Source organism: Oncorhynchus mykiss, chromosome 7 (assembly GCF_013265735.2).
Source record: "Oncorhynchus mykiss isolate Arlee chromosome 7, USDA_OmykA_1.1, whole genome shotgun sequence".
NCBI lineage: Eukaryota > Metazoa > Chordata > Actinopteri > Salmoniformes > Salmonidae > Oncorhynchus > Oncorhynchus mykiss.
The window spans coordinates 17097530-17124697 of record NC_048571.1 but is presented as its reverse complement, the minus strand read 5'-3'; the positions used below and the strand labels follow the sequence as shown (position 1 = coordinate 17124697).

The 27168-nt window shown below is 43.9% G+C and overlaps 1 protein-coding gene across 4 annotated transcripts in view; it reads right to left on the bottom strand.

Annotated features, from left to right (window-relative positions):
• Nucleotides 1–16034, bottom strand: part of LOC110527404 (vang-like protein 1) — a 49693-nt gene extending 33659 nt beyond the window's left edge. For 2 of the 4 annotated variants that reach the window (XM_021608649.2, XM_021608651.2), the window contains exons 1-2: nt 15771–16034; nt 7236–7510 (exon numbers count right to left, since the gene is read on the bottom strand). In XM_021608649.2, the coding sequence (XP_021464324.2) occupies nt 7236–7306 (71 nt within the window). In that variant the 5' untranslated portion in view covers nt 7307–7510; nt 15771–16034. Of the gene's footprint in view, nt 1–7235; nt 7511–15008; nt 15031–15638; nt 15747–15770 lie in introns of those variants that run through there. The other 2 variants (XM_036982827.1, XM_036982828.1) reach the window with 2 other exon arrangements.
• Between the last annotated feature and the right edge of the window lie 11134 nt (nt 16035–27168).

Genomic DNA, 27168 nt, shown 5'->3' with positions numbered 1-27168 from the left:
ACAGACATGTTGAAAACATTTTTGGGAGATGCGATGCATCATTGGGGATCATTCAATATTCCCTTTTGTTGTTCAGTGAAATCATCACGCAACTCATTTAATTAAAGTTCAATTCATAACTACATTATTTATTGTGTATCTATTGGAAGGATTTCATCATTTGCAATTATGTCTACTTGTCTCCATATGATATGGTAAATATATCCAATGCAAAACACATCTCCATTTAAATGGTATTAATATTAATTCCCATTTATTCCCACGGAAAGTTTCCACCTCTGAATATTCCCCAAAATGTGCAACCCTAGTTAAGACTATAAAATGGAGGGGATTTTCTTGTATCTTTCTTTCACTGCAGGCAGTAACATGGCCACCTCAGTATCAGGCAGAGTACCCTGGTGTGTTACAGTATGCCTTGTTTAGGGATGTTCAAATCCTTTAGAATACCTCACGTTGTCATATCAGATTCACTTTTTGGTGCAAAGCACTGTAGATATGTATTCCTTATGCATTAGGATAAATGCCACAAACAACATATGATGGTTCAATAGGTGTTACTGGCACATTTTACCCTGCCGTTATGGAACATGGGCATGGATTTGGTTGTAAGAACTCGACGCCAGGTCATGAAATGCAAGCTTAAGAAAAGTGCAATGTGGATATTCAATGACATTGATCACATAGATCCATTATTGATTGACCTAAAGCAATCAAACAGCAATCAGTTTAAACTAAATAGATGAGTCACACTTCAGAGGGCCGCTTACGCATACAGCATAGATAAAGTGGTTGGAGGATCAATGCTGATCGGACGGCCCATCAGGATATCCTGACATTAGGCTCATCAGGGAAGTGGTGCGATTGGCTGCTATGGAAGTAATGGACCTCTATAGAAGCCAATGTGTTGTGATAGAAGGGTGTTCACCTCTCTGTTTCCTGCCTCTATTCTGGTGTTTCCGTTTTGAACAGGACACGGTTTCACACTAAAAATGACCACAGCCAACTTCCCAACCACAAACGCAGGTAAATACCCAAAAAATGCATTATTTAACAATTGCTTAAAAGAAAGTTCAACATTCAAAGCAAAGATAATTGGAACAAAGTGGTGCAGGATTTGTATGAAATATATTTATTCATTGACACAGGGAAATCTGAAGTCAGTCATAGTGGATTGGCATTTTGTACCATTCATTTTCACTGGGGACTCCCAGAGAGGACATTGATATTACATTACTTCAACACTGCATGGTACTCCAGAAATAACAGGAGAGGCACCAAGAGCCATTCATAACTAATACATTGAATCTAGGAGGAAGCGGAGATCGAAGTAATCCTTAATTAAATGATGGATATCATTATTAGTGCTACAATTAGTCCAGCGAGGAGCATGATCATCATTCACACTGACAGTGATGATGATTAGTAATTGGAGGAGCCCTATTGGGAGATACAGTTGAAGTCAGAAGTTTACATACATTTAAACTCAGTTTTTCATAATTCCTGACATTTAATTGAAGTAAAAATTCCCTGTTTTACGTTAGTTAGGATCACTACATTATTTGAAGAATGTTTAATGTCAGAATAATAGTAGAGTGATTTAATTCAGCTTTTATTTCTTTCATCACGTTCCCAGTGGGTCAGAAGTTTACATACAATTAATTAGTATTTGGTAGCATTTCCTTTAAATTGTTTAACTTGGGTCAAATGTTTTGGGTAGCCTTCCATGAGCTTCTCACAATAAGTTGGGTGAATTTTGGCCCATTCCTCCTGACAGAGCTGGTGTAACTGAGTCAGGTTTGTAGACCTCCTTGCTCGCACACGCTTTTTCAGTTCTGCCCACACATTTTCTATAGGCTTGAGGTCAGGGCTTTGTGATGGCCACCCAATATCTTGACTTTGTTGTCCTTAAGCTATTTTGCCACAACTTTGGAAGAATGCTTGGGGTGATTGTCCATTTGGAAGACCCATTAGCAACCAAGCTTTAACTTCCTGACTGATGTTTTGAGATGTTGCTTCAATATATCCACGTAATTTTCTCCTTCATGATGTCATCTATTTTGTGAAGCACACCAGTCACTCCTGCAGCACAGCACCCGCACATCATGATGCTGCCACCCCCGTGCTTCAGGGTTGGGATGGTTTTCTTTGGCTTGCAAGCCTCCCTCTTTTTCCTCCAACCATAACAATGGTCATTATGGCCAAACAGTTCTATTTTAGTTTAATCATACCAGAAGACATTTCTACAAAAAGTACGATCTTTGTCCCCATGTGCAGTTGCAAACCGTAGTCTGGCTTTTTTATGGCGGTTTTGGAGCAGTGGCTTCTTCCTTGCTGAGCGGCCTTTCAGGTTATCGTTTTACTGTGGCTATAGATACTTTTGTACCTGTTTCCTCCGTCATCTTCACAAGGTCCTTTGTTGTTGTTCTGGGATTGATTTGCACTTTCCGCACCAGAGTACGTTCATCTCAACGAGACAGAACGCATATCCTTCCTGAGGAGTATGATGGCTGTGTGGTCCCATGGTGTTTATACTTGCGTACTATTGTTTGTACAGATGAACGTGGTACCTTCAGGCATTTGGAAATTGCTCCCAAGGATGAACCAGACTTGTGGAGGTCTACTATTGTTTTTCTGGGGTCTTGGCTGATTTATTTTGATGTTTGCCTGATGTCAAGCAAAGAGGCACTGAGTTTGAAGGTAGGCCTTTGAAATACATCCACAGGTACACCTCCAATTTACTCAAATTGTCAATTAGCCTATAAGAAGCTTCTAAAGCCATGACATTTTCTGGAATTTTCCAAGCTGTTTAAAGGCACAGTCAATTTAGTGTACGTAAACTTCTGACCCACTGGAATTGAGATACAGTGAATTATAAGTGAAATAATCTGTATATAAACAGTTGTTAAAAATGACTTGTGTCACACACAGTAGATATCCTAACCGACTTGCCAAAACTATAGTTTGTTAACAAGAAATTTGTGGAGTGGTTGAAAAACTAGTTTTAAATGACTCCAACTTAAGTGTATGTAACCTTTCGACTTCAACTGTAGATGATGGTGAGGAGAGTGGGTGAGGAACTTATTACAGTAGTCATTTATATGGTACTGTACTACTGCACAGCCAGGATTGGGTAGAGGGGTATACTACAATGCAGGATCAAGGAGTTAGCCTGCTAACTTGCCTAAATATTCTGGAAATAAATTATTATTAGAAAAATAAGTAGACCATGCCCCCTTTAAGCTTAACTCAACAACCAAAAATGAATATCTAAGTTTAGCTTTATGAACAAAAAAAGAACGAGTTATTTCTGGTGGTTAATCAAAGTTAGCTGGCTTACTCATTGATATTCCTTTCTTGTATACCCCTCTATCTAATACCAGGTCATGTGAAACATAGGGGTTGTAAGTTAGATACGGGTAGGATCAGTTAAGTTGTTTATATGTGAGTCGATGTAAAGATTGGATGACTCATCCACTGGTGCATCTGGAGGCAGCTGCTTATGACTGGTGTGATTGTTTAAAATCAATGTAGGATGGAAGATGAAGGAGAGAGTCTCAAGCACCCTTTTTATATCCCAGTCTGCCTTTCAGAAACAGACTTCAGGAAGGCAGAAAGTAGCTTGTGGGCAAATCAATGTGCATCTCTTCCTCCTCTCATCCTCCTCCTCCTGCATCATTAACACACAACGCCAGCCAGCCTCATTGCTATTCTACAGCCCTCCTCTGGTATCATTTGATTAAAAGGAATTTGACTTCCAGCGTGGCTTCCTAAAGCAGATATGGCTTTTAGATGGAGGATGGAAGCCTGGCAAGCTAGGGCAGAGCCAAACCTGGGAGCGATTTCCACCGCAACACCCGCAGTTAAGTCTGACACTGTCTGTGCACCCCCTCTTACTGACACACTGGGCTGCGGGAAACGGGGCCAATTTACACCTCCTCCGCCAAGAGTCTGGATGAATTTGCTCGCTTTCCACATGGCTGGCCAGCCAAACCACACACCTGTGTAAAATAGGCCCCGTGTCAATGCAGAGCTCAGAGCCCGCGAAGCTAGGTACTTACTGCCAGTGTCAGCTAACAGGAGGCTGATGAGGAGCCAAATACATAACCACACTCTCAGAACAATCATATTACAGAGAGCGAGAGGCCGTTTTCACTTCACCTTGAGTGGCCGCGCTCAATGACACTGGCAGCTCTGCTCACTCTGTGTAACTGTAACGAGGAAGGGGGGCGAACAGGCAAAGAGGTGTGGCTGATAGAAAGACAACATTAAACTAACAAAGGCCATTTACTCAAGTCTAGGTCAACACAGCCACGGTCTCTATAGCTTCATGCCTGGCCATGGCACATTCATTTGCCCATCCCTCATATTGACTGGGAGAATCCATGGCGGCAGCATTGCTCAATGACACTTCTCCACAGTGTTGAGCCAGAGAGAGAGGGGCCCGGGGAGCAGTGCGTGATAGGAGCCGAGGTGAGGCCAGACTGTTGGCTAGGATTAACTCCACTATCAGGTGACAGGGTACACACTGTATGACATGTACCAGTGTTTCCACTATAGCATTAGTCAGGCAAGGCGGGTCCCTCTTCTTGACTTGCTCTGTAGTCCCATGACTAAAATAAATGTAGTTTCAGTTAGAAATTGAAAAAGCAGCATGTGGGTAGGGGGACTTTTCACTCCACTTGGCTTTTCCATAAGCATCAACTCTAATCAGAAAGTTCCAGAAATAGGGTGTCTCTCCAAAATGTGGCCTGCCTCAGAAATGGGAACAGTTTGGGGAACCATAATACCCAAGCAGCAAAGGGATTAAAAGTTTGGCATGAGATAGTGTAATTCATTCAATTCCCTGTGTTAAAAAGAGTGTGCCGCCATATAATTGGAGTTCTACCAATCAAAAAGAGCCAATTTTCCACATGACTGACTACCAATGTGAGACTCACTAGTCAATGATCAATGGCACGCTCCACAGCCACAGAAGAGCCCCTCTCTGGAGAAGAGAAAGGAGCCTCAGAAGTTACTGTCGTAACTCAACACCACCATTACAGCGGATGCAGAAAGGCAGGTGATCTTGGTCTGGAAGAATCGTCAGTAGCTAGAAAACTACTCTGATGTCCTTCAAATGACCAAGCACCACTGTCTACAGAGGCACAGTGGCTTACAATGGGGACTGACTGGGTCCCTGTGTATAAATCGCACTAGAGACAACACTGCAAAAACAACACAAGGCAGTGACCCGGAGTCAGTGGGAGAGACGTTTAACACGGTATAGTAGCACGCAGCTTGAACCATGGTAAGATCTTAGAAATCCACCTCCTGCTGTGGACCATCAAAGTTAATTCTGTAGTATGTTTTTTAGCTTTAGTTGTGTACCATGGCCAGACACGGGATCTCAGAGAGGCACACAGCTGTTTACATGTCTGCTTGTGTGTGTGTGTTTGTGTGTATCCATCAAAGTCTGGCACAGATGCAATTAGACAATGGCAACCTGAAGCCTCTTCATGCATGGCACCCGTCAGAGTAAAAGGATTATACTTCAGATGAGACAGAGATTTTCAAAGCCAAGCGTTTCTCTTTTGTCTATTGAATTAGAGGCCAGCCAGTGGCCTTAGCATCGTGGGAGAGAGGAGCGAGTGGAAAGGTGTTTAGAAAGGAGGCCCTGTATCGCCGTCACTCACTTCCTGCAGCCCAAACGGCACCCTATTCCTTACATAGTGCACTACTTTTGACTAGAGCCCTGTGGGCCCTGGCCAGAAACAGTGCACTATATAGGGAATAAGGTGATCTTTAGGACACAGTCACTCTCTTCAGAGTTACAGATACAGGAAGAGAGGGGATTGGGTGATCTTTAGGACAGTCACTCTCTCCAGAGTTACAGATACAGGAAGAGAGGGGATTGGGTGATCTTTAGGACAGTCACTCTCTCCAGAGTTAAATATACAGGAAGAGAGGGAATAGGGTGATCTTTAGGACACAGTCACTTTCTCCAGAGTTACAGATACAGGAAGAGAGGGAATAGGGTGATCTTTAGGACACAGTCACTCTCTTCAGAGTTAAATATACAGGAAGAGAGGGAATAGGGTGATCTTTAGGACAGTCACTTTCTCCAGAGTTACAGATACAGGAAGAGAGGGGATTGGGTGATCTTTAAGACAGTCACTCTCTCCAGAGTTACAGATACAGGAAGAGAGGGGATTGGGTGATCTTTAGGACAGTCACTCTCTCCAGAGTTACAGATACAGGAAGAGAGGGGATTGGGTGATCTTTAGGACAGTCACTCTCTCCAGAGTTACAGATACAGGAAGAGAGGGAATAGGGTGATCTTTAGGACAGTCACTCTCTCCAGAGTTACAGATACAGGAAGAGAGGGGATAGGGTGGGAAAGTGAGTGCCCCCTCCCCCACACCAAAGCCCACTTTCATTTACAACAGTGTGCCCAGTTTTCATTGCCTAGCTTCAGACTACAAGGTCAAATCTTCCCCCCGGGAGACCGTGAGAGGAGCGCTGGGGCAGGGGAGCAGAGAGGCCTCTCCATCCAGTGATACGCCTGTCCCCGTCTATCCCATGGGAGTGGTGGTGACACCACTGGAGAGAGAGGAGGTCAAGTGGAGATTAACGAGGGAGGGCAGCTGCTGGCTTTTCAACACGTCCGGGGCTTGGGAGCGAGGGATCGGCGACTGACTGGAGCCGAGTGGGCGCGTGAGAGACAAGAGAGCATAGAGAAAAAGGAAATGAGCGAGAGATAGCGAGCAAGGGAGAGGTAGAGCGAGAGAGATATTAAGCACATGAGGGTTTCAGGGGGTCCCACCAGATTCAGCCATAGAGGGATCCTTTCCCCTGGGTAACAGGTCCCAGAGAGAGAGAGAGGGAAGGAAGAGGGAGAGAGAGAGAGGGGGATGTGCTGGCTGGATAAAGGAGGAGCTGTGTGGAACAGGAGCCCCTTGCTTGTGGCCCTCCACGTATCAGCTGAGCCATCAGTCAGGCCTCTTCAGCACCTGTCCCCCTCTCCCTTCCTGAGCCTGTCAGACACTGCTATTCCACTAATGACAGACAAATAACCCCACACTGCCCTGTGGTGGACAGATGGAGGGAGGGGAAAGAGGGGACAGAGACCGAGTGGAATGAGGGAGAGAAAGAGAGGAAACAGAGGCGAGGAAGAGAGAACAATTTATTAGAGGTTCCGTGACCGTCTATCCATCAAACTAGAGAGGATATGAAAGCCAAGAACTTGTTCCTCTTACCCGTGTCTGTGGGATCCCCGGGAGCGACCAGAGTAGTATGAGTACCCTGAGTATGTGGACTCCGTGTCCATGGCGACGAGGTCCTTCCTCCCGGGCGATTGGCCAAGGGCCTCGCGGAGGTTGCTGGGCTTTGCCGCAGGCAGACGCAGCGGGAGCTTGTGGGCAGTTTTGTCCGGTGGCAGGCGGAGCTCGCTCAGGAGATTGGCAGAGGCCGCAAGCTGTCGGGGGTCAATCTTGAAAGCAACCCTGGGGGTTCCCGACTAGGAAACATCAACCTGGGGAGGAGACAGAGAGAGAGAGAGACAGCCAGGTCTGGTCAGAGGACAGACTATGGACAGAGTTTTGGGTTGAAATGGTGATCTACAACAGCCCAGTTGATACTGAAAAACATGGATGTGTGTTGCAGATATCTCTGCACATAGCTTCCACTTTGCCTTTTACTCTGTAATGAACATTCCAGGAGATAAATATGAGAAAAACACAAACGCTTCATTTAAGCAGCATTTTCTACATTCCCATTAGGCAGGCTGGGGAAATCTTTATTTTAATGAAGATTGTGCGATTCCTCCCACACACACACACCAAATGAAGCTTGACAGGAGAGCCTTGAAACCATTGGACTAGTTTCTGTTGATTCTAATATAAAAAGGTCAATTGTGAAAGGCTCTTCTTACTTCTAACCTAATTGACAACTCAAACCTACAGTAGTTCACAGAGAGTTTAAGCACTAAGCACACCCACAAACAACAGAACAGCAGCAGACCTAGCTATGAACCCCTCCCTCAACAAATAGACCTTTCCACAGACAGACTGGCCTATGAGAAGAGAGATTGAATTGGAATGTTGTGCAGAGCACATGCAGGTCTATGTTTGGAGCTTCAACAAAACAATAGTCGGATGGAGAGCAAAACCCCACTGCCCTCACCTACACCCCCCCCCCCCCCCCCCCCCCCACACACACACACACACACACACACACACACACACACACACAGCCCCAGCCTTATCAATGAGAGCCATCTCCAGAGGGAAATCTGGCAGTGACCAGCTCCAGCAGCGAGGCGAGGCTCTCCTCTCTTCCATTCCACTAGCGTGACATCATCACACAGACAAAGTGCTCCAGGTGAAACCACCAAACACTATCACATTATTAAACCAAGAAGCTTTCAGAGGGGAATTGAGACAACCAGCCAACACACAAACAGATGCAGTAAAATATTGAATATAGCTTCAGGCCTATATTCTGTGTTTAAGTCTATAACATTGGAAACATTCTTTCCCATGAGGATAAATCTCCCAGACAAATGCTAAAAAGCTGTGTGGATGCAGAGGAGGACCGAAACTCAAACATCAAGTGGATTTCAATATCAAAGGCAGGACAAAAAAAACTCCCCACTAATTCCATACCATTAGTTCTACTCCCAGGCCTGGCTAAAGACTTTACAGCATCCACTAGGAGATGCAGGTCTGATAAGAGCGTTTATTGGGTGCCCTTGATTTGATTACATATACAGGAGGATATGATATAACAGTTGTTCTTAAATGACTGAAGATAAGAGGGAACGGAGGGGAGTGAACAGGGTGAAAAGGAAAGAGTAGAAACAGACGTGGTGAAATAACGAGATTACGATTACGCACATGGCTGAGTAACAATGCATGGGGAAACAGAGACAAGTGAGTTGTAGCGTACACTCCTTCAGGGCAGGGAGAGCTGGGGACATACGTACACACACAGCAGGTAAACCATTAGGGCTGAGTAACAATGCATGGGGAAACAGAGAGACAAGTGAGTTGTAGCATACACTCCTTCAGGGCAGGGAGAGCTGGGGACATACGTACACACACAGCAGGTAAACCATTAGGGCTGAGTAACAATGCATGGGGAAACAGAGAGACAAGTGAGTTGTAGCGTACACTCCTTCGGGGCAGGGAGAGCTGGGGACATACGTACACACACAGCAGGTAAACCATTAGGGCTGAGTAACAATGCATGGGGAAACAGAGAGACAAGTGAGTTGTAGCGTACACTCCTACGGGGCAGGGAGAGCTGGGGACATACGTACACACACAGCAGGTAAACCATCAGGGCTGAGGCATATAGGGAGGTGAGGGGTCGGTTCTCTGTGGCATCAGAGATGGGGCCTCGTCCAGACAGAGAGCCTCTAACAGCTGGAGGTAACGGGACAGGAAGGTGAACGGCGCCCGTTACATAAACTCACACCCATCAATGCAATAATATGGCAGAAGAGCTGATAACCGTAACCTTAAGGATTCCATTTTGACCTAGAACCCTCCAATCACATTTAAAGAAGAATTCAATGAAAATGTAGCATTTCAGAAAGGAGCGTTGACAAAGCGATAACATATGTTGTATTGTAACACAGGTGATAAATAATGTATACAGCACAGGAGGCTGGTGGCACCTTAGAGACAACAGGCTCGTGGTAATGATTGGAGCGGAATCAATAGAATGGTATCAAAACCATTAAAACACATGGTTTCCAGGTGTTTGATGTCATTCCATTTACTCCATTCCAGCCTTTATTATGAGCCGTCCTCCCCTCAGCAGCCTCCTGTGGTATACAGCTTGTATTGAGCCAAAATCCCTAGTGAAATCTTCAATGTAAACAAGGAGCTGAAGGAGAGAGGTTAAGGTGAACCTTGTTTAATTTACAAACATGTCCCAGAAAGAGCACACTCACTGGGCAGTACACTTAAAGCATGCCATCTCCCATGACACCTTGCAGCAGAGGAAGTCCACTCTAACTGACCCAGATCTGTTGTGAAATTAACCAGAGGGCTACAGTCACCACTCTCTGTCTCCACCACAGTCACGTCCTGCTGTCCTGACGTGTTTGGAGTTAGCAGTATAGTATGCATGCACATTCGAACACTTTTGGAATATCACAAGTGTATCAGTATAGCTTCCGTCCCTCTCCTCACCCCTACCTGGGCTCGAACCCGGGACCCTCTGCTAACATTAACAACTGCCTCCCATGAAGCATCGTTACCTATCGCTCCACAAAAGCTGCAGAAACAACTACTTAATTGTCTCAGTGCCAGTGACGACTGAAATGGCTAGCTAGTTAGCGTGCACCCCACTAACTAGCTAGCCATTTCACACCGATTACACAAGCAAAGCACACTTGTGCACACATTAACTACCGCAGCAGTCACAACCGAAGCCATGGGAAGTAGAGCGGGGCTCGAACTCTCCCTTGGGGCACTCCCTCTGTTTTCATCCTGCTGCTGCTGCTTTCATAACCACATTTGTTCCAGTCGTTTCATTGAAAAGAGCTGCTCATCCAAGATACTGCCCCGTGCCATCTTATCTGCCACTTAGAACGGAAAACTAGAGAAATACTAGAAACTAGTGGCAGTTGGGGTGAATGTAAACAATGACCCATATAGTGTGTGTGTGTGTGTGTGTGTGTGTATGTGTCTGTATGCTTGCACATGGGGATTGAAAAAGCTAGTTCTATCAAACAAAGTCTAATTATTTTAATTTTTAAAAAACGACAGCACTCTTGCTGACACGCTTTTAAACGTCTGAATCATCGGAGGGAATACTGAACAACATGATGACAAACCTCTCTAAAGCTGTTTTATTCTACTGAAGAGCCAGCTGCCAGCTCAGTCACTGTGCCAGTAAGGCAAACAAAATAGCTCTGGTGTGAGAGACAGAATGGCTGCTTTTAGACAGGTAGCACAATTATGATTTTTTTTTTTATTACTAATTAACCAATCAGATCAGCACTGAAATATCTGATGTGATATGTCAAAAGACCAGGTAGGACAATCCAGACTCTGGCAAGAGTAAAGCAGGGCTAAATACAGCCTCCAGACACTCTGGCAGGGTGAGGCAAGGTTACAGACGCTGTGGCAAGGATAAGGCAAGGCTACAGCCGCTGTGGCTAGGATAAGGCAGAGGGCCTGGGTTGAGGTCTGCAGATACTGCTACAGGAGCAGACAGAGCGCAGACAGAGCGCAGACAGAGCGCAGACAGAGCGCAGACAGAGCGCAGACAGAGCGCAGACAGAGCGCAGACAGAGCGCAGACAGAGCGCAGACAGAGAACAGAGTAAATAAGGCTGGTTCTGCAGACAGCATCACAGAGGTATTTCCATCTCCTGTGCTAATCCTTTTAAGAATGAGGGATGAAACAGGGATTAACAGGGTTAAATAGATGGGGGTCAGAGAGAGAATACCACCACCACCTTGCCAGTCACCACCTGCCCAACAGCCCAGCTAAGCTGCTTTATGTCAACGAATTTGGCCGAAATGAGTTTCAATTGAAGATGTTGGTGACTGAAGGCAGCTTTGAGGGCTGTCTTCAACAGATCTATAAGGGAAACACTAATCTGGTCCCTGGTCTTTACTTATAGTGGTGCCAGTGGCCGTGCAGCACTAAAGCTGAAGCCTCTGTGTGCCTCCCCCCACACACTACTTAGGGAAGCCATCAGGTTATCCATGGCAGCCGAAGCCAGCAGCGTTTGCCTGCCTCTGATTTGGTCTATGGTGGGACAAGCTGGCAGCGGCCCAGAACCTGCCAATGAGAGCCTCCTTGTTTATCTTCCTCCATTCAGTCGCTCTTTTCCTTTTTACACTGAATAAACATCCTCTCACTGTGAAGGACCACACCCTCAGAGAGCCGGGAAAGAGAGGCATGGGGACTGATCTACAGGGTAGAGAAACACACACACACACACACACACACACACAGGTGTGACTCTGGAATTCATGCTTGAGGAACTGCGGGAGTGTAAATTCCCACGAATGAAACGCACAGGATGACAAACATGCGGCAGCACACCATCAAAGCAAAGAAACAAGAAAACAACCATCTAACCAGTCAGCTCACTAACAAAGCCGCATCAAGTACCGACTAACCAAATCCAAACCCAGACACATCCTCAAGACCTCCCACACATCCAACACATCCTTCTTCCTCCAGAGCAGGTTGTAGTAACAGTCTGTTGATTACAGAGCAAACAAAACAACAACAGACCAACACAGGAACGATAGAGTAGTCATGTAGTTCAATCCTTGTGAAAAAAAACTAACATTTGTATTGCATTTTTCTTCTTTACGTAAAGGGTAGTTTCTTCATTCATGGTTTCAACAGCGACAGTGAGTCCACAGATTGGTCTTCTAATTTCAACCAAGCTTCCGGCTCCAAAAACAGTAATCTAATCCCACTGTATATGACAGCCTAATTTGCAGATCCTTCACTACTCACAGCCTTTAATAGGAGATGGGACTCTCTCCCAAACTGGGGAAGAGAGAAACTAGGCTACTGTACTTTCCCAAAAAGATGAATTCTCTCTCGTGACCGAGTCTAAGCACAAGGCTCTGCCAACCGGGGCAGGTATTCAGAAACAAAGGGGAGCCCTGGCTGAAGACATCTCCTGTGCTAGCCTGTGACCAGGAAGTACAGCTGTGCCATGTGCCCAACAGAGCCCCTCCCACACCTCACCACAACATAAACAAAAGGCCTATTAAAAGCTCATCATCATTACCAGCCAATGATATGCCTGACCTTCATTAGCCAAGGTATTCCAGCTAGGCCATATGTATCAGAGGCAAACAGCTGTGTTGTGGTGGTGCGGATGTGAGAAACTAAGACCTTTAGCTGCAATACATTGAGGAGCGCTCCAATCACTGGAGGACAAAATGACAACACTGACATTTGTACAAGCAGCTCCCAACGAGGCACGCCCTTCCTGCCCTGTTTCTTTCACATTAAACAATATTCATTGAGAATGCATGCACACGCATACATACTGTACACACACACGTCCAATCATACTTCTCACTGTAAAATCTACTTGGACTCTATTAACTCCAATCTAACACAAGCGTAATGAAAGACAAGCTGAACACGGGAGAGATGACGACTTATTAAGGTAACATGATTCATCTGAGACGCCGGAGGGGTGGGGGGGGGGTGGGGCGGGGGGGTTCGACCGAGGGAAGAAACACGAGTCAGCGACTAAATGTGTTCCTCGGAATCACATGGTGATCGAGATGCTGTCCATGGAGCAAATGAACCCATTAATTGTATCCACATTCCAGAATGTCACCCTCTCTCCCGGCCATTCATTCGTGTCAGAGATGCAGAGAAACAGAGGCCCAAATGGAACCCTATTCCCTTTATAGTGCACTACCTTTGACCAGGCGCATACGGCTCTGGTCAAAAGTAGTGTGCTATATAGGGAATATAGCCTTCCTATGGGCCCTGGTCAAAAGTACTGCACTATAAAGAGAAGAGGGTGCCATTTTGGGACTCACAAGAGAGGCAGACACCACAAGAGAGGCAGACACCACAGGTTATTAAGGCCGAGTTCAGACAGGCTGCTCTATTCTGATCTTTTTTTCCCACTAATTGGTCTTTCGACCAATCAGATCTGAAAAATATCTGTTCTGGGCTGCCCGTCTAAACACAGCCTTAGAGCCTTAAGAGACAACTCTCATAGCACATGAGGAGCATAACAATTAAACTGGGATTTCTCTATATAAAATGATAAGCTCAAAAAGAGGAGAAAGCACTGCAGAATAAAAGAGCTAGATTCCAAGGTGTAGCCTGTTACTGTAATGTTGCAGCAGTGTTACCGTCTGTGTTGCAGTACTTTGGCTTCCAAACATACAGGATTAAAATAAGATAAGATGAAGAACCCCCTTCTTGCTGTTGTATGTACTTTGTATGGTCGCACATTATCTAAGATTATGGTGAAAGATGTCCTCTTGGACTTTTTCCCAGGATGCAGCTGTCTCTCTGTACTTCTGTAGCTGAGCAGAGGCACTTGATCTGTGATTACTCCTTCAAGCAATTCCCACCTGGTTTGCAATCACATCTCTCTTGATCACCGGCACAAATACCACAATACTACACCTAAAGCTCTCACAGGGGCAGTATCCCTCCCCATCCATGTTGACGATCACTCACACGAGGAGCTTATGACAGTTATCATGTCATCAGCTTTAAAATATTCTCTTTGCAAATGTGAAGAGACACACAAACTGAAGCCACTTAGCCTACCAGAATGGAGAGCGCTGCAGGAGCATGTCATGTTCAAATGCCACAAGGAAACTACCTATAATCCCATTTCCCTGACATTAGGCTCGGTGTAAAGTTAAAAGAGATGATAATGGCTTCAGTGAATTATTCATGGTCAGATAGGAAGATACTTACATTTTCACTCGTGAGTGTATTCTCTTGTCTGAGACAAGTCAGTCATGTTGAACAACACAAAGGGAGTTTAATTGTTCAGCGTTTCCTAAGCACTACCACCAACCAACCATCCTGGTTCCTTACTGCACCTGGGGGCCGTGGAGTTTCAATAGAGCTGTATATTGGAGTCAATTCCATCTGAGCATCTAGAGAATTTATGAAGGTTAGCTACATCGTATTCACACAGTCTCCTATTCTTATGAAATCATCTTAAACACTGAGTAAATGTGTTGGTTTGGGTTTGTTTATTCAACACAGAGGTGTACCATCTACTGTGGTCCTTCACGGTCTGTTCAGATGAATTACCATACCGGTCTATTGTATGTTAAGGTTCAGGTAGCACTTTACATTACATTGTTACACCTTTACTACAGCCTGGCTAACACCAAGTATGTGGTGAAGGCAAATCATGGGAATTCTACTCATTTATTCCCTACTCTACCTAATGCAAAGTGCCAGTTTTCGGATTGGACTGTCATTTTCATACAACAGCATAATCAGACTGTAGTGAGGTTATACAGTTGTTTCTCTGCCTGACCCTACCTGTAACCCAAATGGCTGACTTCCATAGGAAACTCCCTGGTCTCTGCTAGGCCTCCTGAGCCCTGCCCAGACAGTTGGTTCGATAACTAAAATGTTAAAAAGAGCAAGTTAATGTTTAAGGATAAATGTTTATGAAATGAAACTGTCGGCACGCGAGTGAATGATATCAATGAACCACTGTGCAACATTGTTTCTGGAGACGCAACGCTGTCGCCGATGGTAACGAGATAAGCAGACTGAACTACAAACGAATTCGGTCAACCGTGTGCAAGAAAGTGGTTCAAAGTTAAGTCCGAAAATTTGTTTGAGACTTTTGAGTTAGGTTATTATTGAAGCAATTGAATTGAACAACACGCGACTATTGTCATTCTAATTGTAACGCTTTTTGAAAATATTAACTCCTGCTTTAGATGACTTTCAAGGGTTAACTTTACACCCTACATTGGCTGACTGCAGTCCTTTAGATTGAGGGAATTCTAAATCACCTTTTCTCTCCACATGTAGCCTACAGCTCATGTAGCAACACAAACGGTTACTCGTAGGTTGTACTAATACAATGTAGGCCTGTCTACCTGTAAAACAAAAAAAACGAATTTTCACCGAAGAAAAATAAGTAGTAGTGTAGCTTACATGAAGCAGGAACAAGCCAACCAAACTCCCAATTTACATCGGGCTCAATCGCACTCATAAAATTCAACGAACAACTACTCAGCGTGAGATGCAGACGTTGGAATTCTGACTGTTTCGCGCAGGGCTACTCACCTTCACTGGAGGTAAACCATTCCAAGAAGAGATTTCATCCAAAAATGTAAACGAAATAGTTCTCCCTTCGAGCACACGGTACAGTCAGGGACCAGCCCGGGTTCAAGCCGTTGTACAGGGGGCAGCACTTACATGATGAGAGAAAGGGAAATGTGTAGTGCGACAATGGTGCGCTAGGGGGGAATGGTGATGACTGTGAACTGTCAATGGATTACAGTAGGCTGTACAATGCAAATATAGTAAAACAGGATAAAACCGCAGGACCAAATGACTTTACAGGTGTTTGCAATTAATTTCTGATTCAGAGTCCAGTTCACACCCACATTTCAAAGTTGTGTTTTGCGCTGACCAAACATTCAACACCTTCGGTGAGTGTCAGAAACACCCACAGCTCGGCTCTGTTAGGTGGACATGTCACAAATGGCTGAAGTGGGACAAGTGACAGGAGAGTGCAAATAGCTTAGGGTTTGGTGCCATGGAAACCAGGGAAAGTAAAACAACATTCACCCTCCTGTCTCCGGGGGATGTTTTCAGTGAAGTGCACATTACATGCATTGTATTCTTGCATTGCAAGTCATATATGCACTTAGCCTTGCATAACTGTTATTAATTAATCCGAATATGAACATTCAAATCAAATTGTTTTGGTCACATACACATGGTTAGCAGATGCTATTGCGAGTGTAGCGAAATGCTTGTGCATCTAGTCCCGACAGTGCAGCAATATCTAACAAGTAATATCAAACAATTCCACAACAGATAGCTAATACGCACAAATCTAAGTAAAGGAATGGAATAAGAATATTTAAATATAATTATATGGATGAGCAATGACAGAGCGGTTTAGGCTAAGATGCAATAGATAGTATAGAACACAGTATATACATATGAGATGAGTAATGAAAGAAATGTAAACATTATTAAAGTGGCATTATTATAGTGACTGGTGATCCAGTTATTAAAGTGGCCAATGATTTCAAGTCTGTATGTAGGCAGCAACCTCTCTGTGCTAGTGATGGCTGTTTAACAGTCTGATGGCCTTGAGATAGAAGCTGTCTTTCAGTCTCTCAGTCCCGGCCTTGTGATAGAAGCTGTTTTTCACTCTCTCAGTCCCAGCTTTGATGCACCTTCTGGGTGGTAGCGGGTGAACAGGCAGTGGCTTGGGTGGTTGTTGTCCTTGATGATCTTTTTGGCCTTCCTGTGACATTGGGTGGTGTAGGTGTCCTGGAGGGCAGGTAGTTTTCCCCCCGTGATGTGTTGTGCAGACCGCACCACCCTCTGGAAAGCCCTGTGTTTGTGGGTGGTGCATTCACGAGGCTTATCCCATTATATAGATAGATAGAATAATTAAATGTATCCTGTTATATAAAGTGTCATCCTCTTGCTTGAGTACCATCATGGTTTATCTCATTGCAACATGAACAAAGCAGATGAGTGATTAGCATCATGTTTTATCAGTGCAGTCCATCAGACCTTGGAGAGATATAGTAGGGTGCTTGGTTCCAGTCAGTGAAAGACAACAAAGAGCTCAGTGAAGCCTTAGAGCTGGCTCTTAAAGGGGAATGTAAATAATGTGGGGGGTTTTCTTCCCTCGGACCTCCAGAGCCTCTATGCTAGTCAAGGTCAGATGGTGTCAATCATGTGTCGGTCTGCAAAAAACCTTCAGAGCACCTCATTGGCAAGGAGTCTGCTCTGAAGACCAATCGATTCTCAACTATTTCCCCTCTCCCCCACCCAGACGCGTGGAACAGGAAATACTAGGAACTGTTCCAAACGGGTTTAGTGTATTATTCATTTATAATACAAATGTAAATCAAATCTAACACAACAAAGCTGCTGTCATGTGATGACATGTGTATTTTGGCCTCTTCAGCCCCCCACCCCCAAAAATACCTCCTCCCCTCAGCAGAGAATAAAGGTCATGACCGGGACATGACCCCCTGATCCTTCCTTTCTGTCCCTCCCCACTGAGGGCCATGCAAACACAGAGGCTGGGGAAAAGAGGTTTAACTGACAAGTACATAATGTCATTCTAAGGTTCAATGAATGGTGAGGTGGATAAAAGTGGATCATCAGGGTTATTTACCTGTATGTTGACAGAAACATGAGGTGAAAACAAGAAGGCATAAGACTACCAATAGGCTCCTAAAACTCACTCATCACACAGTTACATCATTTAGCAGACAGTCTTATCCAGAGCAATTTACAGGAGAAATTGGGGTTAAGTGACCTTGCTCAAGAGTACAGACAGATTTTTCAGCTAGTTGGTTCTGAGATTCAAACCAGCAACCTTTCAGTTATTGGCCCAAAGCTCTTAACTACTAGGCTACTTGCCGCATATTAGTCAAGGTCGATTCCTGAGACTATATGACATGTTTGGTCAATAGCCTGGATACCTCATTACAACAGAACATAAAGTTGAGCATTGGGTTTTCTCACATTGTAAGGTTAGTGCGCCCCGCTCTGGCCATATCAGAGTAGTACAGTTTCATTACAGTATAACATGCAGCACTGCACAAGCTGTTCCTTTCCAAAGGAGGTGCCTTTGGGACCACCTTATGTTGTTGTTTTTAAAATATATTGGGGTTTGAGATAATGTTTTATGTTGGCAAGGATAGATAAATAACATGACCTTTAACATGACCTTTAGAATAGAATAGTTTATGTTTTACTTTAGTTTTATACTTTGATAATCAACACATGAAACATTTTGTGTCATATTTTGCATTATCAAATCAAATCAAATGTATTATATAGCCCTTCGTACATCAGCTGATATATATAGTGCTGTACAGAAACCCAGCCTAAAACCCCAAACAGCAAGCAATGCAGGTGTAGAAGCACGGTGGCTAGGAAAAACTCCCTAGAAAGGCCAAAATCTAGGAAGAAACCTAGAGAGGAACCAGGCTATGTGGGGTGGCCAGTCCTCTTCTGGCTGTGCCGGGTGGAGATTATAACAGAACATGGCCAAGATGTTCAAATGTTCATAAATGACCAGCATGGTCCAATAATAATAAGGCAGAACAGTTGAAACTGGAGCAGCAGCACGGCCAGGTGGACTGGGGACAGCAAGGAGTCATCATTTCAGGTAGTCCTGAGGCATGGTCCTAGGGCTCAGGTCTTCCGAGAGAGAGAAAGAAAGAGAGAAAGAGAGAATTAGAGAGAGCACACTTAAATTCACACAGGACACCGAATAGGACAGGAGAAGTACTCCAGATATAACAAACTGACCCTAGCCCCCCGACACATATACTACTGCAGCATAAATACTGGAGGCTGAGACAGGAGGGGTCAGGAGACACTGTGGCCCCATCCGAGGACACCCCCGGACAGGGCCAAACAGGAAGGATATAACCCCACCCACTTTGCCAAAGCACAGCCCCCACACCACTAGAGGGATATCTTCAACCACCAACTTACCATCCTGAGACAAGGCTGAGTATAGCCCACAAAGATCTCCGCCACGGCACAACCCAAGGGGGGGGGGGCGCCAACCCAGACAGGAAGATCACATCAGTGATTATTTTTGCGTTTAAAAAAAATGGCCTGCCGGCCATCTTCAGCAAATTCTAAACACTGGCTAACAGCAACAAGAACAAACTATATTGGCAATTTATTATCATTGCAAGTTTGCGAACAACATTGTCTTGATTTTCTCAACTAAGCATTAATTAATTAAATAGGACAGCATAAGTTGACAAAAGAGACCCCTCACCAATCAATCATTTTGAGTGAAAGCAGTTCATCTGATTAGACAGTACTACGGATGTGTGAGACAAGCACTCGCATTTAACTAGGCACGCGTGTAGTGTGAGTCACAGCACCCACTATCAGATTTTGCTTTTATTCAAGAAGGTAAGCGTTGAGTGCAGATGGTCTCTATTGAGCATGCAAGGTGGGCCCATGAGATCATTAAATTTAGTGTCCGGAAGATGGATGGATGCCTCTCCGAAGACACACAGTTTATGAGTTTAGTGATTTTGGTAAAAAGAAAAAAGAGAAATGAAGGCATGTAAAATGAAGACGAAGTGAAAAGAAATGCAGCTTATGAGACCACACACACACACACACACACAAACACACACACACACACGAACACACATCAACAAGGATGTTATTTGGGATTCTCCCCAAAATGAGAGATTCTCACTGCAATTTCATTCAGTGTGTGTGACAAATTATTTATATTTGCTTATTTTGAATTTAGTTTGCCTGCTCTACCATCAAAATGTGACAAATGGTTGTGCTCCTTTTTTATTGGTCTGGGCATGTGTGCAGGCAAGAGCAAGAACAATTCTATTGAGATACATCTATGAGTTCTTTTCAATTTTTCTCTCCTCCATGTCATTTTACATTGAACATTGAACATTTCTATTTCAACGGCCTCAAATGCACCATCAGGACTGAAAATGCATTATTTGTGGTCAGAAATAATCAAAGTATTGTTTACCATTTTAAAGCTGGAAGCATCAAAGACACAACAATTGGAAAACAAATCGTAAACAAATTCAAAGCTCATGAATATGGCATATTAACGTGCCAGATTGGGACGTGTAGTTTTGTATAATGAATGCATTGCACACACACCTTATGACATGTCCACTGTACAGATGGTAGGAGCGTGAGTCTGAATGAGAGCGGGACCATCCAGGGCTGCTGACGCATTGTGAGGGCCGCGACGCCTTCAATACCCAGAGTTAATGAGAACAGACTGACTCGCCCCCCCCCCCCCCCCTCCCCGTTTCCATTCATCTCTTCCCGTGTCTCTCCTCCTCCTCTCCTCTTCGCCTCTCTGCCCGTTTCCATCTGTTTGGAGACAAAGGGCCACGAGCCAGCTCGAGCCCTGGGACCCTGCTGGTGAAGTGCGCAGGGATAATGCGTCCCATCCCGTGGGTCGCATTTCAACACATGGACCTGCCTTTGTCCTGCTGTGTGCTGCTCGCTGCTTCAAGGACCCACACACACTTCACAACACACACCTCCGATGGGGTGGACGAAAAGAGGAGAGGAGGAAGCAGGAGTGGAGGAGAGGATGGGGGGGGGGTGCCTTGAACATTGATAATTGTTATAATATCCAGACTGGAGAGAAAAAAGGTAAAGGATAAAAAAACAGAGGTACAAAACCCTCAAATGCTGTTCCTCTAGTCCTCACACAGGGAACATATGGCTGTTTGTTGTCATATTTTTTGTCCCTAGCAAATTCACACAAAGCTATCAAGCCCCATAGAATGAAAGAATGTGTGTGTCTCCTACTCCAGGCTTTAAAGGAGTCTACCTGAATGATGAACGGGAGGGGACGGCCAAATGTTGATAATGGTCATAGTCATCCCAGGCCGTCTGCACACTTCCTGACATATGGTCACTTGTTGGCCTCCGCCATGACATAATCCACGGTGAAAAGGGGGAAGCAATAGGGCTCTTTCTCACACACAAACACATATGCACCGGTCACACTCGCAGTCTGTTCACTGCCCACAGCGGTTTGGGCCATGTTTGTCTGTCTGCCTGTCTGTTGGGTTCTCCCCTCTCATGAGTTTGTAAAGAATAAATTGAAGGGGGCCGATGGCGGTGCAACAGAACCTTTTGGGATGGGGAAGGGAACACAAATGGTCTTACAGTTTATGGCAAGTACAGATGGACTGTCTACTTAATAAGCTTGAACAGGAGTCTGAGGCTAAGGTTGGCCAGAATGATGCTGGTTGGTTTACTATCTGAGGAGAAGAGAATATATTCACTATGTGAAATATCTCTGTTGGGAGACTATGGCAGGCAATCTAAAACATGTATAGTATGAAATACTCTCCATTGTACAGGGCCATGCCAAATTGAACACAGTATGTTGAATTACACATCCCATTTTGAGAATGTTAATGTTGTTAAAGAAACAACAAGAGGGATTCATTCAAGTAACAGTTAAACAGTCTACCAGCATTTCATTTAATTAGTAATTCCAAGGAAGGCTGGTTTATTTGAGGTCAAATGTAGGAGAAAGCGATTAGAGAAACGATAAAGGGCCAATGTATAAGAAGCTTTGACTGACTGACAGACAGACGTACTGTATTCGAAAGACATCTTTCTGCATGTGTAGAGCCTTTCTGATTACAAGACTAGGAGAGACCTTGGACATGACAAAAAAAAACATTTCCCTCACTTCTCCTCAGATAAAGAGATTCGAAGCAAGGTCCCCCTCCCTTATTTCAGCAGCCACCTGAGGATAGTGAGAAGGAGGAGGAACTCTGTAAAAGATGCAATAAATGTGAACAATATGTGGGACGGTAGCGTCCCACCTTGCCTACAGCCAGTGAAATTGCAGGGCGTCAAATTCAAAACAACAGAAATCCCATAATTAAAATTCCTCAAACATACAAGTATTGTACACCATTTTAAAGATAAACTTGTTGTAAATCCAGCCACAGTGTCCGATTTCAAAAAGGCTTTACGACGAAAGCACACCAAACGGTTATGTTAGGTCAGTACCTAGTCACAGAAAAACACAGCCATTTTTTCCAGCCAAAGAGAGGAGTCACAAAAAGCAGAAATAGAGATAAAATGAATCACTAACCTTTGATGATCTCCATCAGATGACACTCATAGGACTTCATGTTACACAATACATGTATGTTTTGTTCGATAAAGTTCATATTTATATCCAAAAATCTCAGTTTACATTGGTTCAGTAATGTTTTGCTTCCAAAACACAACATGTTGCAGAGAGCCACATCAATTTACAGAAATACTCATCATAAATGTTGATGAAAATACAAGTGTTATGCATGGAACTTTAGATAAACTTCTCCTTAATGCAACCGCTGTGTCAGATTTCAAAAAAGCTTTTTGAAAAAGCACACCATGCAACAATCTGAGTACAGCGCTCAGACAACAAAACAAGCCATACAAATATCCGCCATGTTGTGGAGTCAACAGAAGTCAGAAATAGCCGTATAAATATTAACTTACCTTTGATGATCTTTATCAGAATGCACTCCCAGGAATCCCAGTTCCACAATAAATGTTTGATTTGTTCGATAAAGTCCATAATTTATGTCCAAATACCTCCTTTTTGTTCGCTCGTTTAGTACACAATCCAAACTCACGAGGCGCGGGCAAGTCCAGGCGAAAGTTCAGATGAAAAGTCATATTACAGTTCGTAGAAACATGTCAAACGAAGTATAGAATTAATCTTTAGGATGTTTTTATCATAAATCTTCAATAATGTTACAACCGGAGAATTCCTTTGTTTGTAGAAATCCTATGGAATGCAGGTCGCTCTCATGTGAGCGTGCGTGATCAGCTCATGGCACTCTGGCAGACCTCTGACTCATTCAGCTCTCATTCCCCCCTCCTTCACAGTAGAAGCATCAAACAAGGTTCTAAAGACTGTTGACATCTAGTGGAAGCATTAGGATGTGCAATATGACCCCATAGACACTGTATATTCGATAGGCAATGACTTGGAAAAACTACAAACCTCAGATTTCCCACTTCCTGGTTGGATTTTGTCTCAGGTTTTTGCCTGCCATATGAGTTCTGTTATACTCACAGACATCATTCAAACAGTTTTAGAAACTTCAGAGTGTTTTCTATCCAAATATACTAATAATATGCATATATTAGCAACTGGGTCTGAGTAGCAGGCAGTTTACTCTGGGCATCTTATTCATCCAAGCTACTCAATACAGCCCCCCAGTCCCAAAGAAGCTAAGGTCATCTTGCTGCATGTGTAGAGCCTTTCTGATTACAAGACTAGGAGAGACCTTGGACATGACAAAAAAACATTTCCATCACTTCTCCTCAGATAAGGAGATTCGAAGCAAGGACCCCCTCCCTTATTACAGCAGCCACCTGAGGATAGTGAGAAGGAGGAGGAACTCTGTAAAAGATGCAATAAATGTGAACAATAAATCAGAACATGACCCAATCAAAGAAGAGGATGTGAGGCATGATGGGAAGGGACCAAGCAAGCTGTTTTATTTTTGTGTCTCAAATCAAATCAAATTGTATTGGTCACATACACATGGTTAGCAGATGTTAATTTGAGTGTAGTGAAATGCTTGTGCTTCTAGTTCCGTCCGTGCAGTAATTTCTAACAAGTAATCTAACGATTTCACAACAACTACCTTATACACACAAGTGTAAAGGAATGAATAAGAATATGTACATATAAATATATGGATGAGTGATGGCCAAATGGCATAGGCAAGATGCAGTATATGGTATAGAGTACAGTATTTACATATGAGATGAGTAATGTAGGGTATGTAAACATTATATAAAGTGGCATTGTTTAAAGTGACCAGTGATACATTTATTACATCCCATTTTTTATTATTAAAGTGGCTAGAGATTTCAGTCAGTATGTTAGTGATGGCTGTTTAACAGTCTGATGGCCTTGAGATAGAAGCTGTTTTTCAGTCTCTTCGTCCCAGCTTTGATGCACCAGTACTGACCTCGCCTTCTGGATGATAGTGGGGTGAACAGGCAGTGGCTCGGTTGGTTGTTGTCCTTGATGATCTTTTTGGCCTTCCTGTGACATCAGGTGGTGTAGGTGTCCTGGAGGGCAGGTAATTTGCCCCTCGTGATAAGTTGTGCAGACCTCACTACCCTCTGGAGAGCTTTACAGTTGTGGGCGGAGCAGTTGCCGTACCAGGCGGTGATACAGCCCGACAGGATGCTCTCGATTGTGCATCTGTAAAAGTTTGTAAGTGTTTTTGGTGACAAGCCGAATTTCTTCAGCCTCCTGAGGTGGAAGAGGCGCTGTTGCGCCTTCTTCACCACGCTGTCTGTGTAGGTGGACCATTTCAGTTTGTCCATGATGTGTATGCCGAGGAACTTAAAACTTCCCACCTTCTCCACTACTGTCCTGTCTATGTGGATAGGGGGGGTGCTCCCTCTGCTGTTTCCTGAAGTCCACGATCATCTCCTTTGTTTTGTTGATGTTGAGTGTGAGGTTATTTTCCTGAAACCACACTCCGAGGGCCCTCACCTCCTCCCTGTAGGCCATCTCGTCGTTGTTGGTAATCAAGCCTACCACTGTAGTGTCATCTGCAAACTTGACGATTGAGTTGAGGAGAGAGGACGTTAGGAGGTATGGAATTGAGATCTTCCCTTTGACATTTCCCTTGGTTCCATAGATGCCCTGAGAGAGAGAGAGAAATCATAGGGTTGATGGGTCATCAGTACACGTGACACACCTGCTCTAAACCAATTTGAAGATGCCTCCAACCATTCATGAATGAGCCTATGCTGGTGATAGATGAGTCTGCCATGGTGGCGTCTGAGCCATTTTGGCCTTCTTATGTGCTCATTTCATGTGTTGTGTATATCTTGTCTGTCTAGGGATGTTTTCACTTGTTTTGTACACTAGGGAAATTCTCACATTGTGGTTATGGTCACATGGTACAAAGGTAACCAGGAAGTGTTAACACAAGTGAGAGGAGAAAGGATAAGGTTCTTACCATCTCACAGGAAAATGCTTATGGAATACACCTCATATGTATTGGAACTCTGTAAAAGATGCAGTAAATGTGAACAATAAATCAGAACATGATCCAATCAAAGATCTAGGCCTGGAAATCCATTTCTATGTGGATGCATCATGAACTGTTTTCAGCCTGTGCAAGTAGCATTTTCTATAAGGAATCGCCTCTAGGCCTACAATAGCTCTCTAAAACCCAAGGGGAGTATACCAATGAGTTCTCATTTGAATGTATGGGCCACAGCTGGATAAATGAACAACAATCCCGACGCTCTGTTTTAACGTTATTAAGAAACAGTAATAATCCTCGCTTGCAATACATAACTTTCACATCAGGGATAAATAATATTTCAAATACGCAGTTTAGAAAGTTGCATAGCCCCCAGCCAAGGTAGGAAACTTCCTCCCCATTTATGCTCCATTGCAGACATTTGAAGCAGACAATTGGAGGGGAGGAAGTGTGGTCTACGTTGGCCTGATCGGATGCAACTTTCCTAAACTGCATACCGTAAGTGTATATTTTGTATTTGAAAATTATTTATCGCTTATATAAAAGTGCTGTTCTAAATGTTTCCTGAAACTGTACAGCGTGCCAGCGGTATTCGCGTTTAGACAGAGCATTTGAGAAGCGTCTGGGCGTCTGGATATGTTCCTTACAAGGCTGAAGAGGACGTCCAGTGGTTGAATGTAATGTAATAGAATTGGAGTAATGAATAAGGGATAGGCCAACATTTAATTTCTCTACTTTAGTTTATTGTGAATGAATAACCTTCTGAAGGCAGAAAACATCTCTAATCTTAAAGGTGTTCATATTGCAAGTAAATCATATAGCATCAAAATTATGTAAGATGCCCACTGACTTGCACAAAGTTCTCCATTCGTTTTCCCCTCGTCACGGTTAATAATATTGGCCAAAGAGATCCCCCCCGCTTACCTCAACGAATTCTTCTCGTGCAAATCGCCTAAGGTTTGTTGACATACATATTTAATGTTCATATCACATATATTTATTTATTTACTTTGGTATATTCATTTAATCGTTTGTTTATTAAATATTATTCTATTTAAAAAACACCATGTGCAAATGTTGCGCCTGATCTAACCTTGGCCTACATTATTAGACCACAATCCTTAGCAGAATTGATGGCAATACATCAGAAATAAATACAAAGATTTGGATCTTTGCTCATATTTGGCAATATTACATGGATGTGCTTGCCCGCTCATAAATTTCCATCTCTCCTCCATCCCCTCTCCCTCTCTGTTTCCCACGGGAGGTGCCAGACGGCCAGTAATTTGGTTGTCTTGGCTCGTCTGGAGTAACACCTGCCCCCTCTCTGGGGAGAGCGCCTTTCAGCCAGGAGCCAGCGAGGAGCAGCACAGAATACATGCACAGGAGAGAAAAAAAAAATCACATATAGGCTATATACTCTCTTTGCTTGCTTGACCAGTGCCTAAATCTTGTGTGTGTGTGTGTGTGTGTGTGTGTGTGTGTGTGTGTGTGTGTGTGTGTGTGTGTGTGTGTGTCTAAACAGTTTCAAAGCAGCGGGACATAGGCTATAGTGTGACACCGACGTCATTTAATAATACTGTATATCATTCGAATTTCGGGGGGAAATTAAAGATATAGAGGCCTGTCAATCAAGACCATTTCGGAAGTGTAATAGGCTAGGCTACCATCGTGCTTTTCCTCCAGGACGACAGCTGCTGTTTAAATATTGAAATCATTTTTACCAAGGCCATTGCACTGTTCATTTCATTCATATTACTCCAATCATTATGCAAGGGATTTTACCCCCTGAGCGACTGGCAGACTAATTTCAACATTGTGTGACTATTTTTGGAAAGGAGATTCCCAGGTAATTATTCCCAGTTTTAGTCTCAATAAAATTACAATTAAAACAGAGAAGCCTCAATAGCATG